This window comes from Corylus avellana, chromosome 5 (genome assembly GCF_965113065.1).
Source record: "Corylus avellana chromosome 5, dhCorAvel1.hap1.2, whole genome shotgun sequence".
Taxonomy (NCBI): Eukaryota; Viridiplantae; Streptophyta; class Magnoliopsida; order Fagales; family Betulaceae; genus Corylus; species Corylus avellana.
In genome coordinates, this window is record NC_142494.1 from 6,263,499 (window position 1) to 6,280,231 (window position 16,733).

At 36.7% G+C, this 16,733-nt stretch overlaps 2 protein-coding genes and 1 non-coding gene across 3 annotated transcripts; all 3 read left to right on the forward strand.

The window, feature by feature from the left end:
* Positions 1-971: 971 nt before the first annotated feature.
* On the forward strand, positions 972-6,398 carry GAUT10 (galacturonosyltransferase 10). Its single transcript, XM_059596592.2, has 2 exons — positions 972-1,464; positions 4,829-6,398. Exons 1-2 carry the CDS (start codon positions 1,315-1,317, stop codon positions 6,278-6,280), a joined length of 1,602 nt encoding a protein of 533 aa, XP_059452575.1. The 5' UTR covers positions 972-1,314; the 3' UTR covers positions 6,281-6,398.
* A 1,098-nt stretch (positions 6,399-7,496) lies between these two features.
* Positions 7,497-7,568, forward strand: TRNAD-GUC (transfer RNA aspartic acid (anticodon GUC)). Its single transcript has one exon. It is a non-coding gene; the product is annotated as a tRNA-Asp (tRNA).
* Positions 7,569-10,171: 2,603 nt separating this feature from the next.
* Positions 10,172-13,210, forward strand: QWRF3 (QWRF motif protein (DUF566)). Its single transcript, XM_088517018.1, has 6 exons — positions 10,172-11,371; positions 12,335-12,454; positions 12,567-12,683; positions 12,766-12,855; positions 12,943-13,050; positions 13,163-13,210. The coding sequence occupies exons 1-6, from the start codon at positions 10,172-10,174 to the stop codon at positions 13,208-13,210; spliced, it is 1,683 nt and encodes a 560-aa protein (XP_088373144.1).
* The last annotated feature ends 3,523 nt before the right edge of the window (positions 13,211-16,733 follow it).

Here is a 16,733-nt window from a genome sequence, read left to right on the forward strand (position 1 = left end):
TTCAATTTAGTTTTTTAATGGTTAAAGGATCAATTTGATAAATTTAGAAAATACAGGTATTGGGCTTGTCACTTTTTAAAATCCAAGTACCTTTTTCATAAACTTAGGTATCAAATATCCATTTAACCCTAATAATTATTATGTAAGTAGATAGCTTCCCCAGTCAAGAGATATATTTTAGGGAACTTTTGGTGCGCAAAATGACAGTGTCACTCGGAAAATGAATAACAATCATGTAGTGCTTGGTTGTTCTTTAAGTAAAAGGAATCTGAATCCTCATGAGTATCTGAATTTTCTCCCAATGCCTTTAGATGAAAATGTGAATTCCCTTCTAAAGAGGTGGGAATCTACACGTCCTTGACCTTTGAAAAGTTTTATTTTTTATTTTTTTTAATGACAAAAAACCTCATATTTTCTCGCCCATTTATTATTATTATTATTAACTAAACATCGGAAAAGTTTTTATTTTATTTATAGATGAAAAATAAGGAAAAATGATCAAATAGTATAAACAGTTTATTTATATATTGGAAAATGAAAGAAAATATATATATATATATATATATATATATATATATATATATATAGTTTTCTCCCTTGTCATTTTTTGTTTAAGTTTTCAATATGTATGTATCAAACATTGTTATTCACATGAAGAGATGAACATAAGGATATTTTAAAAGAATAAATAATTTTTACATGATGCCTCAGAGTAAACTAATATTTTCAATAATCTTATTAATTTTTTATTCATTTACAAAATATAATTATTTAATTAATATTATTACACACCGCAGGTAATTTTTCATAAAATTATAATCTAATCTCAGATTGAATAAATAAGAAAACTCATGGTAAGAAGTAAAAAAATTTAATTAATTAATTTGCAGAAAACGACATCATTCTAGTCCATAGCACACAGCTCAGTTATTAGTTAGAGACAATCACAAGTAGAACCCACTTGACAAAATCCCAACTGTTATTGTCTGTCACAGGAGAAGACAACCTCTTCTCCCTGTGCTCAGTGAGACCACCCAAGCTCTCCTCCACCACAGAATTCAATCGCCCCAAAAAACCCTAATTCTCAACCCCAATAATTATTTTACAAATTGATAGAAACCCAAAACCAATATCTGCTACAGATCTCAAAAGCCCACTCGCGATCTGTTACAGATGCTCCGACGGTCAACCCCAAGACAGTAACTTTTTTTATTTTTTATTTTTTTTTATATATACCATCTTTAGCACAATTGTATCGGGAAACAGTCTCCCGGAGCAAGCTTTCTGGGGAAACAAACGTGGTGGTGATTGAGAATGAGGCGGAGGCCGGTGGATTTTCGGAGGCCAGTGAGGAGGCGAGTTTCGAATGTGTTGTGGTGGGTATTGTCTGGAATAGCGGTTTTGCTCTTCATTTTTGTTCTGAGCAAAGGGAGTCAGATTGAGTCGAGGCCGGAGATACCCAAGGTAAAGAAAAGATCTGGGTTTTGTTTGGTTTCTTATTCATTAGTTTTTACCTTGAAATTTTACTCCGTTTGTTTTGCTGATCAAATGTGGGAAAGTGAGGGTACAAAAAAGGTTAATTGGGTTGCTGGTAATTTTGCCTTTTTGGTCTAATAGTGACGAGCTTTTCAATTTTAGAAAATGTGGATGTTATTCTGTGACAAAACCTAGTGTATCCCTTAGACATCTAGAGACGAGAGATTCAGATCTAATATTGCTGCAAGTCTTACTTATTGTTATTTCATGCCCTCTCTATTTTACCCTTTGCACCCTCTGCAATAGTAATAGTAAGTTGCGAGCATTTGGAAGCAACTTAGGCTGGGATACTTCTAGCCACGACTCTTAAGGTGAATTAAGATGTGTTAACAGTGATGTTAGTGTCTTCGAAACTTGTTTATTTTGCAACAACCGATGGTGAATTTTCATTTAAACTGCTTTTTGAAGAAGAAAATGGAATATGTACATGGTGTGTGTCTCATTTTCATGTTACTTGGATAAACTAATTTTTGAAATACCTTTTCAATAGGTTCGCTAGTGTTAAATAGCTTGCTCCAGATCCTTTTTCTTTGCCCAAATTTTTAATGACCAGTAGTTCATTTCAGCAGCCAAAAGCTTTTATTTATATGTTTAAGGTGCTCATGTCTCTCTTACAACTGATTGTTATCCAACTGATTCTCAGCAGCTGATGGATATTCATAGAAATTTAGAATCAGCATTGCCTTTGCTTGCTGATCATCCCAAAGAAACTTGAAAGACAATGTTATAGCATGTGGTATAGATGTATTCACTAGATAAATTAAGAGTACATTTGAATACCATGTACCACTAGGTGGCTGCCTATGATCACTTTCATGTTTATAGTTTTCATGGTTTTCTTGCTCTTTTTTCTTTTTTCTGGGCAGATGTTTCTCTTGTACTTGAGTTGCGCCCTTGTGCTTTTAATGAAATTTGATTGCTTATAAAAAGAAAAGAAAAGAAAAGAGTTTTTGAAAAGCACTTTCATAGCTTGAAAATTGAAAAATGTATTGTGAGGTTCACATCTGAAAATTTGTTTGGATTACCATATTGAAAACAATTTTTAAAACATAAAGAAACAAAAGAAAAAGTTACTAAATCACTCCCTGATTTTATATTTTTATCCTGAGAAAATATTATGAAACTCTCATGTACTACTTGACCTGATTTTGATTTTTAGACCTCATTTTAAAACTTTGCAAATTTAAGAAATGAGTTTACAATCGTTTTAAATCTGAGACATTCGTCTATTCTTTTATTCAAGTAAATAAAAAATTGATAAGAAAATACAATAATACTCTCCCTAGAATTTTCTATTTCACAAAAAGAAAAGGTTGAGCATAACCCGGCCATGGTTGGATATGACCCACTCATGGTAGTTGGGTGACCCATCCATGGCTGTTGCTGAGTCATGCCCAGCCACTGCGGTTGGGTCGTGTCCAGCCATGACGACTGGGTAACCTAGCCATAGCCGTGGCTTGGGTAAGGCTTGGTTACCCAACCATTGTGGTTGGGCATGGCCCAACCACGACAACATTTTTTTTTTTTTCTTTGAAAAAAAAAAAAAAATTCATAGGAGGGATATCCATGTTTTTAAAGGTGTTTCTCACTTCTTTTTGAAAAACTGAGCATGTGTTTTGAAAACATTCCTATATGAAAGTGGAGAAAGTTTTCTAAAAGTTTTTTTTTTTTTCTTAATCTGTGTTTTATGTTTTGAAAAGTGTTTTCAAAAACAAAAACTGAAAAAGTGTTTCCTATAAAGACCACGTCTGAAAACTTGTTTGGATATATGCATGAAAAGTGTTTTAAGAGTTAAAAAAGAGAACAATTTTGAACATTGCAACCAAACAAGCTCTCTGTTTTTTAACACAGACCGCTTCTCTATCTAAGTTTTAGAGCGAGAAGCTCTCCCATCTCCCCATGTGAGGGTTTTCCCACTTCTAGTGAGAGACCTTCTCGGTGAGTGTCGCCCAGGGAGGAGGGAAGATCTCTGCCTCCTCCCCTTCTCCTTCCTTCTCTTTCCTTTTTTCTTGTTTTCTCTTTTTGTTTGTGTTTTGAAACCAGATCTATTGTCTGTCCACCCCCTCCTTTGCCCACGCGCCACCAGTTTTCCTTCACCAGCCTATGCACCACCCAGCGCAGCTCCCTTCCACCACGTGCATATGTCACTTAGGCCCTTGTGCATGTGAGTTGCACACATTACCGCTCGTTTTGGCTTCTCGCAGCAAATTCTTGGCTCTCCTCTCCCTCCTATCCTATGCCTTCCATAGCCAATGTCCCTTTTTCGCCTATGGAGACTGCCAAACCCAGATTAATGGAGCTCATGTGCTATGGTTTTGGTCTAGTTGCTATCAGTACTATCTTCTCTATTGTGGCTACCAAGTTTTCTTGTTGTCACAGAAGGAGTTTCTCTAGGCAGTCCTTCAATTGGAACCAAGAAGCCATTGGGTTCATTTCCAGTTTTATTTTAATGTTTTTTTACTGCTCTGTAATGTCTGTTATGGGGACTTTGTTGGGGTGCCCCACCCCCTCCTGTATTTCTTCTTCTTTTATTAATGCAATCTTGCTTAGAGGGAAAAAAGAAAAAAAAAAAGAAAAAGAAAAAGAAAAGAATAATTCAGTTTTAAATCTGGCATGATGGATGTAAAACTAATACAGATTCAAATGGACATAATAACCTATTTCAAATGCAATATGTGCTTTTTTTCCAACCTACATGTTGCATTTAAGATGCTCAACTTTTCTCCTACCAAGGGGAAAATTGAAGGTGCTGAACTCTCTCTCCTCCTTTTTTTTTTTTTTTTTTTTGGTGCTTAAGAAATTGTTAGGCATTATCCTCTTGGAGTGTAGGCATGACTGAATATATTATGATCACATTCAACTCTTTCTGGCTAGTGGCATCTTCCTTTTCTGTAGATCTCAAATTTATTAGGTTTCATTTCTGTGTTTTTTTTTTCCCTGAGCGGTTTCATTTCTGTATTCATATGGATAAAAATTCAGGAAAGAAAGTAAATTTCTTTAGATTGCTACAAATCTTCAAGTTCTGGAGTTGAAATATGGCTAGATACAAACTGTTTGGCACAGATAATGGTTGTTAGAATGCTGCTGTTTTGTGGTGAAACTTATCATCTCTGGGTTCTGGATAACAAGTACTCTTTACTCTTATTCTCTGTTTTTGTCTCTCTCTCTCTCTCTCTCTCCCCACCTTTTTCTATTTCCTGAAACAAAGTGAGAATTATTTTGTACAATCTTTTACTTTTTCTGATCTCCTTTGGAACATTAAGAAAATGTGTGCACGTTTCCTGATCTGCAGAGACCTTACAGGCATGATAGAATTATGGAAGGTCTCAACATTACTGAAGAAATGGTGAGCCCAGACTCCGTCACCAGGCAACTTAGTGACCAAATTTCTCTTGCAAAAGCTTTTGTCGTAATTGCAAAAGAAAGCAACAACCTTCAATTTGCTTGGGAATTAAGTGCTCAGATTCGAAATTCACAGATCCTTCTCTCAAATGCTGCAATAAGGCGAACACCTCTGACAACCAGAGAATCAGAAACTGCAATCCGTGAGATGGCACTTTTACTATACCAAGCTCAGCAACTCCATTATGACAGTGCAACCATGATCATGAGACTGAAAGCAAAAATTCAAGCACTGGACGATCAAATGAGTTCTGTGAGTGAAAAGAGTTCAAAATATGGGCAAATAGCTGCTGAAGAAGTTCCAAAAAGTTTATATTGCCTTGGTGTTCGGTTAACGAGTGAGTGGTTCAGAAACTTGAACTTACAGCGGAAGCATAAGGAAAGAAAGCAAATAGACATGAAACTGAAGGATAACAATCTTTATCATTTCTGTGTCTTCTCAGACAACATCCTTGCAACTTCAGTTGTGGTCAATTCAACTGCTTTAAATTCCAAAAATCCAGAGATGGTTGTGTTCCATCTTGTCACTGATGAAATAAATTATGCTGCAACGAAGGCTTGGTTTTCCATGAATGATTTTCGAGGAGTGACTATTGAGGTTCAAAAGTTTGAAGACTTTAGTTGGCTAAATGCTTCTTATGTTCCTGTTCTTAAGCAGCTCCAAGACTCTGAAACTCAGAGCTATTATTTTTCTGGCAATAGCGATGATGGCCGGACCCCAATCAAGTTTCGAAACCCAAAGTATTTATCCATGCTTAACCACCTAAGGTTTTATATCCCAGAAGTCTTTCCTGCACTGGAGAAGGTGGTATTTCTTGATGATGATGTTGTGGTTCAAAAGGATCTCTCTGCACTTTTCTCCATTGATTTGAATAGCAATGTCAACGGAGCCGTTGAGACATGCATGGAGACATTTCATAGATACCATAAGTACTTGAACTACTCTCACCCTCTTATAAGAGCACACTTTGATCCCGATGCATGCGGATGGGCCTTTGGGATGAATGTTTTTGATCTGGTTGAGTGGAGGAAAAAAAATGTAACCGGTATCTACCATTACTGGCAGGAACGGAATGTTGACCGGACATTGTGGAAGCTCGGTACGCTGCCGCCTGGACTGCTGACATTCTATGGATTGACGGAGCCTTTGGATCCCTCTTGGCATGTTTTGGGGTTGGGATACACCAATGTTGATTCTCAGTTGATAGAGAAGGGTGCTGTGCTGCACTTCAATGGAAACTCTAAGCCATGGTTGAAGATTGGGATCGAAAAATACAAGCCCCTTTGGGAGAAATATGTTGATTATTCTCATCATCTATTGCAACAGTGCAATTTTCATTGATTTTGGACATTGAAAGTTTTATCTCTTCCACGGTAAAGTTGGTTTATACAAGATATAAATTTTGTTCTCATGAATGCTTGTAAGCATGGCTGGTAGTTGTAACATGGCTATTCATTGATTCCCTAATGTCCTATAATAGTATAGGTTGTTGACTATATAGCAATTGTTAAGGCTTAGTTTTGTTCCTTAAAGCTTTTTCCAGTAAACTCTTTCCAAGCCATTGTCAAAATGCAATTCATTTGCATCCTTTTACTACATTCTTTTCTTCTATAGAAACTTAGAAGGTTGAGGTTTGAATTATTGTTAGGGAAAATTACACTTTACTCCCTTAAAGTTTGGAGCGATTTTCAATTCGACCACCAATGTTTCAATTTTTGCAATGCACCCCCCAAACTTGCAAATTTTTTTCAATTCGACTAATTTCATCCAAAAATTCTCATATTACTCATAATTTTTTTATTTTTTTATTTTTTATAAGGAAAAAAAAAAAAAAAAAAACAAAACAAAACAAAATTTGGGGTTGCAAAAATGGCCAGATGGCCAAAGGGCAATTTTTTTTTTTTTTTCAATTTTTATAATAAATTAGGGGCAATATGAGAATTTTTGGATAAAATTGGTCAAATTGAAAAAAATTTGCAAGTTTGCAGGGGTGCATTGCAAAAATTGAAACATTGGTGGTCGAATTGAAAATCGCCTCAAACTTTGAGGAGTAAAGTGTACTTTTTTCTTATTGTTATTATTGAAAAAGTGTTTGTTGCACGTTGGCTTGGGCACCTTTACACTGGCTAGGAGGTGGCAATGACAACTAAAAGGAATGAAAGGTCGCGGCGGACTGTGGATGGCGGACGGGATTTCCTTGTTCGGGAGAAAAAAATGGAGGGAATGGAATGGAATGAGAGGGGAGCCGGGAGCGGCTCTCCTTTCAACGCCCAACCCCCTTCCTCCTCCACGCTCCCATGCAAACTCTCCTTAAACCCATCTCAGCCACTTTCAAACCCCCGCTTCCAACCCCCAACAATAAATCTTCATTTACGCTTTCACAAAAATTTCCCATTTTAAATGGCAGGAAATGGATGGAGGGGAGCCGCTTGGAGTGAGGGAAAGGAACCTCTTTACCGCTTCTTGGCTTTTCGTTCATTTCTTTAAATAATTGCTCAAATTTACAACTTGATTGATATAGTTGAAATAAAAACATTTGACCCTCTAAAACAAGCAAGTCGTTGTAGTATAGTGGTAAGTATTCCCGCCTGTCACGCGGGTGACCCGGGTTCGATCCCCGGCAACGGCGCTTCTCTTTTGTCCAATGCTTTGATTTTTACTTTTTTTATGTTTTTTTTCTTCTGTCCCACATGGAATGAATACCAAAACATATTTGCAGCGACATACATCTCGTGAATTAAACTGTAATATTATAAATTGTTTTTTTCTTTTCATATATATTTGCAGTGACACACATCTCAAGAAATAAACTGTAATATATATATATATATATATATATATATATATATATATATATATTTTCTGATAATGCTTGAATTGATAGTCTTAACCAATCACATTTTCAAAGGTTTGTTGAAAATTTGGAATTGTTATGGCAATGTTATGAAATAAAAATGTGATTTTTAACATTATTTTAAATAAAATATGAGAGAATTTATCTATTAACATGTGGCATTAGAGATCGAGAAGTGATAGAGAGTCAAACAAATGAATCTAGAAAAATTTCTAAATTGACGTGGCAAGGGTTTTTAAATTAAAAAAAATACAATTTTCTCTTATTTATCTACCACGTCAGTTTGAAAATTTTTCTAAATTCATTTGTTTAGCTCTCTAGCACTAGTTCTAGAAATCTAGTGAGGCTAATTGACCTAAAGGAGCCATGGCCCACTAATTTTCAAAACTTCTTTTAAACTTTTTTCTTAAGCTATATATATATATATATATATAAACATTAAAATTGACCTCTATCGACTTTGTGATGCAATATGCCTCTTAATTTGTTGTAGCTTGCATCAAACTCTTTCGATTAGAGATAATTATCACCGAAATTTCCTAACAATTTAATAATAAAATATGCCTTTTGAATAAGTCTATCAATTCAATTGCAACTAACTTTTTTTTTTTTTTTTTAAAAAAATGCAACTCTTGGTTTACATATATTTTCATCCGATCATGTATTGACATTTTTACCGCTTGGTATAAATCAAAGTTGCATTATTTAAGAGGTAAATCTAATGAAAAGTCATTCTCACATCCAAAGGACCAAAAGAAATACGTTCAGTAAAAAGTAAGGAAAAAAAAAAAAAATGTGACCAATTTGATCAACCTGGTAATAATTTTTTATTTACTAGAGTAAATAATACTCTTTTTCGTAGTTGCAATAGTTTTATCAACCGAGTAAATTTTTTTACCTTGGTGAAAAGTCACCAGAAGTATTTAACCAGAATAAACCATTTAAAAGAAAATTTCATTCGCCCTTGCGCCTAACGGCCTAATCGAAGACTCACAAGTGATAAATTAATGGTGGTATCAATAAAATCAATATACACACACACACACACACACACACACACACACACATATATATATATATATATATATATATATATATATATATATATAGTGCCTTTCTTATATATAAATTTTTCATTATTGCATGTTAATTAAGATTTGATGTCATCGTTATTCCGTAAATTAGCATATAACCTTTCGGATTTTTCATTAATAACAATTTTAAAAAAATTATAAAGAAATTAATTAAATATAAATTAACTTCTGAACTAGTAGCTTCCGCTTCATGAGCCATGATCTCCAGTCAATTGAGTTACTCTTTGGAAACCAAATGTTAAATCTTTTCAATAACTACCACCCAAGATCCAGCCCACCACAAAACTGCCATCAATAGCCATGCTGCCGTGGACTATCACTAGTTCAAGCGTAGGACGCTGTCGCTTTTGGCCAAACTAGCACAGATATGGCTGTTCTGTTCGGAAACATCCCCAGTATGGTATTGCTTTGCCTTTGATGGGGGAAGGATACATCAAACTACAATTTTATTGCAATTAAGCAAAACCATTTAATTACAACGAAATAGTAGTTTGATGTATTTAAGTATCATTTATGAGGCAAAATAATAAATAGTTTATAGTATATATTTAACCCTAAAAAATAAATGGGCTAATAAGTAATAATTAACACATGCATGAAGTCAATTTGCTTTTTGCTTCAGCCGGCAACATAAGAAAAGGCACAATTAATCTACTTCCATTCACCACAAGGGTGGTAGTTGAGTTGGTAGAAAAATTCCTTTATCCTAGTGGTCGCGTGTTCGAATCCGCTTACGGTAGTAGATGCGTGAACCAGATGCTACTTTGAAGGGACTCTACTGGTTCACACATTTGTGGGGTTGTGGTGACGAGCTCGCCTTCCCAGACAGTAACTATGACTCAAACTGGACATTTCACAGCGGGTGAAAACCTCGATGGTAACGCCCAAGGGGGGAAACTACACTGGTCGCCCCTTTCCACCTTTTTCAATTAGAAAAAAAAAAAAATCTACTTCCATTGCTCTCTCCGACTGCCCAATGTCTCCAAACTGTAAATTACTGAAACCGGCTGACGAGGACAGTTTCGTACTTTCACAAAGGAAGACCATGATAAAATCATAAAACCCCTCGCGTGCCGGCCGGCGCTAAAACCTTATTTGCCGCCACCTTCTTGTGTTTTGTTTTTCATGTTATCTCTTTTTCAAAAACCCACACAAAATCCTCCCTTTTCCTTTTACCTCGTAACAAACTCCCTCTCTCTCGCTCTCTCTCTCTCTCTCTCTCTCTCTATGTATTCTGTATTCTTGCTTCCTTTCTCGCCAGAGTAGAAGAGTCTGGTAAGAACCATGAAGAGTACTGGCAATGAACCGGCGGTTTCCGATCAGTCTCCGAAACCCAAAAGAGCGAGATCCCGAGAGGTGAGCTCGCGGTATCTCTCTCCAAACTCAACCTCTTCGCATGAAAGCGGAATCCCATCTCCGAACAGTCAATCGCTCTCACCGATTGGGCACACACCCGCCACTGCCACCACCACCTCTGTTTCCTCCAATGCGCGGAAGCAACAACATAAGAGCCTGGATGACCCAGCACTTATACGAGGACTTTGGCCTTCATCGGCTACTACGACTTCTTCTTCCTCCTACTCCAAGAATTCCGGTACTCTAGGCGATCATCTCGGAAACGAGAGGCTAAAAGATCGGACAAAGGATAAGAAATCATTATCCGGGAACGACAATGGGGGTTTTCTCAATAGACAGAGAAGTTCCAGCGAGTTCGGTAGGTTTGAGAATCACAAGGAGAGCGCCAAAGAAAACAACAGACCGAGGATTGGAGGGTCTATGAGATACACCGAGAAATTAACGCTTCCGGGAAAATCTTCTTCTTCGTCTAAAATTTCGGGTATTCTTCCTGGAAGATTGTCGGTAGATGAAAGTGATTTCTACCGGAAAAATTATGAATCGGAATCGGATTATTTTACCGATACTTTTGACTTGGACTCAGAGTCCGGCAAGATGGGTTCTCCGACTACGGGAAAAAGCTCGGCGAGTTCACGGAAATTGGGCAAAGAAGTTCCTTCGAAGTATATGACCGATATATCGGCAAGGCGGGTTTCGGATTCGTATGTTCCGGTGTCGTTTGATAATTTTCCAAGCTCACAGAAGTTTACGATAAAAAACGCGATCAAGAGGGTGAATTCTCTTTCGAGTGCTAAGTCACAGTGGGCATTGTCGCCGGGGCGGTCGGGGTCAGCGCCTATGTCGGTGGAAAATAAAGGAAAATCAATGTCGTTTTCGAGTTTGAAGCCTCCGAATAGTCCGTCGAGAGCAAAGGGCGTGGAGAAATTGCTTAACATGGGGTGGGACCTTCTCAAGGGTAAGAAGTCTTCTTCTTCTTCTTCTTCCTCCTTCAGCTCCTTGCCGGCTCTGCAGCCTGGTAATTTAGAGAGCATTCATCAACTTCGGCTGCTTCATAATCGGTTGGTGCAGTGGCGATATGCCAATGCTAGAGCTGTGGCTGTGAATGGGAGCATAACTAATCAGGCAAAGGTATGCATGGTTCTTGTTTTACTGATTTGCATGTTTGATAAAAGAGAAACGCTTCTTTCCTTCCTGGCGTTCATCTCAAGTACATTTTCACTGAGTTGACATGCTCCGAAGATCATCTTGTGTACATTTTCGCTGAGTTGGCATGGCGTCCATCTCGTGTATATTTTGTTGGGCTGGTATTTTCGCTTAGATAGCATGGATGTCAACTCAGGGAAAATATACTTAAAATGCAAAGAAGTATATCTCTTGAGAAAAGGTTTCACACGTGATGTATGTCTTGTACTGTTGTAAACAGAGAGTTATCATTTCCTGTTGATTTGTTATGTTTAAAAAACTAGGATGATCTAGTCTTTTCCCATAGTAAACTTCATCATGGCCCATAGTTACTTGTTCTAGCTTAAGAAATTAAGAGAAAATGAACTATGGTTGAAGTTTAATTCATTCATTTGAGCAATAAAAATCAAAATCAAAATTCGGTGAAAGTTGGATATGCTGATTGAGAAATGTTGATCATAGCAAAAGAAAGGGCTTATTACAAAAGTTAAAAAAAAGGAAAGGAAGAGATGATAGGTGCTCTGCTTTTGTATGGCTGCAGATGCTATTCAGTTCATTGCAAGGTACTGGCATTTATTTTATTCGCTATATTGTTCTCACTAAGAAGTACTTGTTATGGGAGAAGCACCATCAAGTAGCAAAGAGGATTGAGAGATCGATCTATTGTATTATCATATGCCGTGTCATTTCTATATGAACAACAAGAATTAAAATCTTATCACGATGAATACATAAATCCAAGTTGAAATGTAGAAATATGGTGGTGCATGCCCTCTCAACATAATCAACTAATCAAATTCTATGAGATGAGATTAAGGTTTTCTTTCCTTTGCTTACTTAGAATGAGGCCGCATTGATGTCTGGTTTTCACAGTGGAATCAGTCTTAACTGAGATTGTTTTTTGGGCAGAGAAATTTGATATATGCTTGGGATGGTCTCATAAAGTTGCGGCATTATGTGGTACATAAGAAATTACAGTTTGAGAAGGAAAAGCTTGACATGAAGCTGAACTATATACTCTACTCCCAAGTAAGCAGTAAACCATACACAATTCGATTTTCTTACATTCAGATTGATAATGACAGAGTATTTAGATTCATCTAAGGATGTTGTTTATGGTATATGTGCTCATTGTTTGTAGAGCAAGCTATTGGAAACCTGGGGAAATATGGAAAGACAACATGTGTCAGCAGTTTCCAACACTGATGAGTGTTTGCATGCTGTTGTCTGCAGAGTTCCCCTAACTAATGGTGCAAAGGTAGGCTGTCTAAAAACAAAATCAAAAACAAAAACAAAAAAAATCAATCCTACTACAGATCATGAATTATTGTTTGTTTTAGGTGGACATACAAATAGCTACCATCAAACTTGTACATGCATTGGATCTCACAACTTCAATCAAGTCTACTTTCACTAGTTTTGCACCCACGGTAGGCAACAATTGTTAAAGCTATATTATGCTTGTACTTATGTTATATATATACATGGAATTACCTTTGAGGTTGTTTCTTTAACAGGCTGAGAACAATGTTACATTGCTGTCAGAATTAGCACAGGTTGTTGCACAAGAAAAGTTTCTTTTGGAGGAGTGTCTTGAACTTTGCAGAACCATATCTACCCTCGAGGTAAAATATAAATATTAAATAGTTAAGAATTTCATGTAACCACATTCTTTACAAGTATTTTGAAGGAATTTAAATATTTTTCTAACTTTTCCTTCTCACTATTTATGAGCAGCTTCAAGAGAGAAGTCTGAAGTGTAGCATTGTTCAACTGAAATTGTAGCAACAACAACAACACTAACATCAAGAGATCCGGGTATATGGTCAGAGTTTAGGACTTGTGGACAAAATATAGGCTGTATAAATTCAAAATATATGATAGAAATTGAGAGGTTGATGTGGACTTGTTGATGTAATTAGATGTGATTATTCATTACAAACACTTTAAAAACCCAAAAGAAATTCTATAATAGCTTTCAAGGTTCTACCTTATAATTTCAAGGTTCTACAATAACCAAAAAAAAAAAAAAAAAACAATGATGTAGACTTGTTGATGTAATGTGATGACAGTTGCACCACCCATTACCTAGAATATTTAGGATTCTCTCCACACTACAAAAATTATAATTTTTGTTAACGGCCCGTTAATGACGTGTCATTAGCAACGTGTATGGCGAGTTAGCAATTTATAAGTCACTAATGAGAATTTAGCAACGTGTCAATTTCTGACATGTCACCCTTTGGTGACGTGTCAGAATTTGACACGTTACTAAAGAGTTAGTAATGTGTTGATTTTGAGGTGACGTGTTAGTAATTGCCATGTTACCAAATGTTAGTAACGTGTTATTTCGCCATGTCACCGTCAATTCGGCATGGTACTAAAACTTTTAGAGAAATGCTATAATCTAATAAAAACTCCACATTTTGCTCGTAAAAGTCTACATGGTAAGATGCCACATTTTTTTTTTTGTGGAGGGAAAAAGACAAAACAAAAAGAAAATGATGTGGCATCTTGCCACATGAACTTTTATGGGTAAAATATAGAGTTTTTATTAGATTCTAACATATCTCAAACTTTTTTGACACGTTAAAAAAGTTTAATGATGTGTAATCTTTAGTGACGTGGTACCTGACAAGTCACCATGGGGTGACGTGTCATATTAGACACGTCACCAACGTGGTAACGTGTCTAATCATTAGACATGTTACCAAAAGGGTAATGAGTTAAAGTTGACACATTGCCCCTTTGGTGACATGTCAACACTATGCCAAGTCACCCCATAGTGACATGTCAGATTTGACACGTCACAAAGTCTGGCATAATTTTTTTTTTTTTTTTCATTACCCATATTTATTTTTCGAATTCCTCAGTGCATTATACCTGAATTTAGGAGTCGCAGCACCTAATATACGAGTTACACTACAACGACATTAACTATTCATCAAGAAAACTATCAAATTATCCATCAACTATCACAAATAAACTAAGACAAAAAAAAACATTTGTCTTCAAACAAGTAAAACTATCTCTATACATCAACATTGTTAATAAACAAATAGATCCAACTATACATCAACACAACATAGAAAATATACAACTTAATTTGTTCGTGAATACATGACTCAAAAAAACACCCCAACCAAATCCGAGTCAACACCATCATGACCGCCCAACTTCTCCACATTAATTGCAAATAATAAAACAAACAATCAATCAGCAAACATGAAAGAATCTTATAAAGTCCTAAGCGTTGAGCAATGTCAAAGTATATAAAGGTTTAAACAACAACTTCAACATAAACAACTTCTTCAACAATATTCAGGTTTAACAAATCTAAAAACGGCGCATAAACAACAATTTCAACATATTTACACACACACACACACACACACACACACACACACACATATATATATATATGTTAATTCAATGGATTAAATTAAAACAAAATAAGGCAGCCAACCCAACCAGGTTCAACAAATATGGTAAGATTAAATATACAAAGCTCCAACCAGCAGCCACCACCAAACCAACCAAGAACAACCAAGTTCCAATGATAATCCATACAAAAACCCAAACACAAATTTAAGTGGTGTACATATACGTACGGGGATGCCGAACCACGGGAAAAATGTCTTGATAAACGATACTTTTGTGCAATCGGGGTCCGTTGTTGGCTTTCAATGTGATCGTCGTCCTCAGCTTCTACTCTTACGTCCTCTACACATATTACGTTGCAAATGTGTTACACACATGCATATATGGCAGAAAGATGGGCACAAAGTGTGATTATCAAAGAATTACTAACTGTTAAAATGATAGTCATATCAGAAGATGATTGTGTTACTAATAGAGAAACAAAAATAATATAGTGTTACCTGATCAGCTATCTACTGAGGACCTCACAACAACAAGGGCTGGGGGCTTTGAGTCGTGCGGAGCCCTAACATTAGTCACCTCCGACTCGGAGCTGACATGTCTCGAGCCCTCAAGCACACGAAACCGGGCATCATACACGGCCAATTGCGCAACCATCTGCGTAGTAACTTGTGCAATAACCGCCACAGTAATCTACTCTCTTTGGTAGGCCAACATCGCATCCATCTGCTCCTTCTGTGCAGCCAACTGTGCCTTGTGTTGCTCCCTTTCAGCTTCAATTGCTCTTTCAATCATTTGCGAGACCGTCGAGCTTCCAGGGTTCTGTGATTATGCTTGGGATGGTGTATAATAAAAATGGATACTGCCACAGGCAAGTAGAAAATTTTTACCAACCCCTCAAACCCGACCTGCATATTTAAGCTTATTGTTGTGCGTATTGGCGTACACGTCGTCAGGTGCCCACCGTATCATCCCCTGCAACCCATCTATCAATGCTGCAGAGTCAGTTGCTATTATCTCCTCCATCATTTCTTGTATGTTACATCACACACGATCATCGTTATCTAAGCATTAATCCTAAATAAGTTAATACATAAATATTAATCAAGAGATAAGTTGCAAGTAGCATACAACTCTCTCCTTGACCTCTTAACTTGGGAAGCTACCATCTTTCTTTTTGTGGGTAGGAGCCCTACCCGCAGTAATTGTGTAGCCATCTATGTAAGCTTGCGCTCACGTAGGAGCCCTACCTGAAGTAAGTACTTGCAAAAACCCACAACATAAACATATGTTGGTATATATATTAAAATCTTGATGACATATGGGGTAAATGACAAACATGCATCCTCATGTTACACCCTTGTGAATCTCTTTGAGCCGGTGCGGGGTGGTGTTTTATTCAATCCTCGTATGCCTCTCATATGCTCAGCATAGTCCTACATACACAACTTACGTTATTCATATGTAAGTCATCAAACAATTACAATTAATAAAACTACACAAATAAAATTAAATTCGTGACCTACTTGATTAGCGTCATCACACCATTTCTCCAACAATTTTTCTACGTCTACGGGGTTGTATTGTCCAAGGCTTTCTCCCAATCTTGACCTCACGGTCACAAGAGTATCCTTGCGCCAAATGTTGAGTTTCTTTTTTAACTTATGTCTCCAAAGTTTCATCTTTTCGCCGATGTCTCTGAACGCGTCCCGTTTGATCGACTTATGTAAGAAAAAAAAAAAAAAAGTACTTGTTATGTGAGAAGCACCACCAAGGAGCAAAGAGGATTGAGAGATTGTATTGTCATGTGTCCCGACATTTCCATATGAACAAGAAGAATTAAAATCTTATCACTAGGAGGACATAAATCCAAGCCGAAATGTAGAAATATGGTGGTGTAGCCCTCTCAACATAATCAACTAGTCAA

Coding starts and splice junctions, on each gene's coding strand:
- QWRF3 (XM_088517018.1), top strand. CDS start 10,172: ATGAAGAGTACTGGCAATGAACCGGCGGTTTCCGATCAGTCTCCGAAA. Junction 12,856..12,942: donor TCACTAGTTTTGCACCCACG/GTAGGCAACAAT, acceptor TTTCTTTAACAG/GCTGAGAACAATGTTACATT. Junction 13,051..13,162: donor GAACCATATCTACCCTCGAG/GTAAAATATAAA, acceptor ATTTATGAGCAG/CTTCAAGAGAGAAGTCTGAA.
- GAUT10 (XM_059596592.2), top strand. CDS start 1,315: ATGAGGCGGAGGCCGGTGGATTTTCGGAGGCCAGTGAGGAGGCGAGTT. Junction 1,465..4,828: donor CGAGGCCGGAGATACCCAAG/GTAAAGAAAAGA, acceptor CCTGATCTGCAG/AGACCTTACAGGCATGATAG.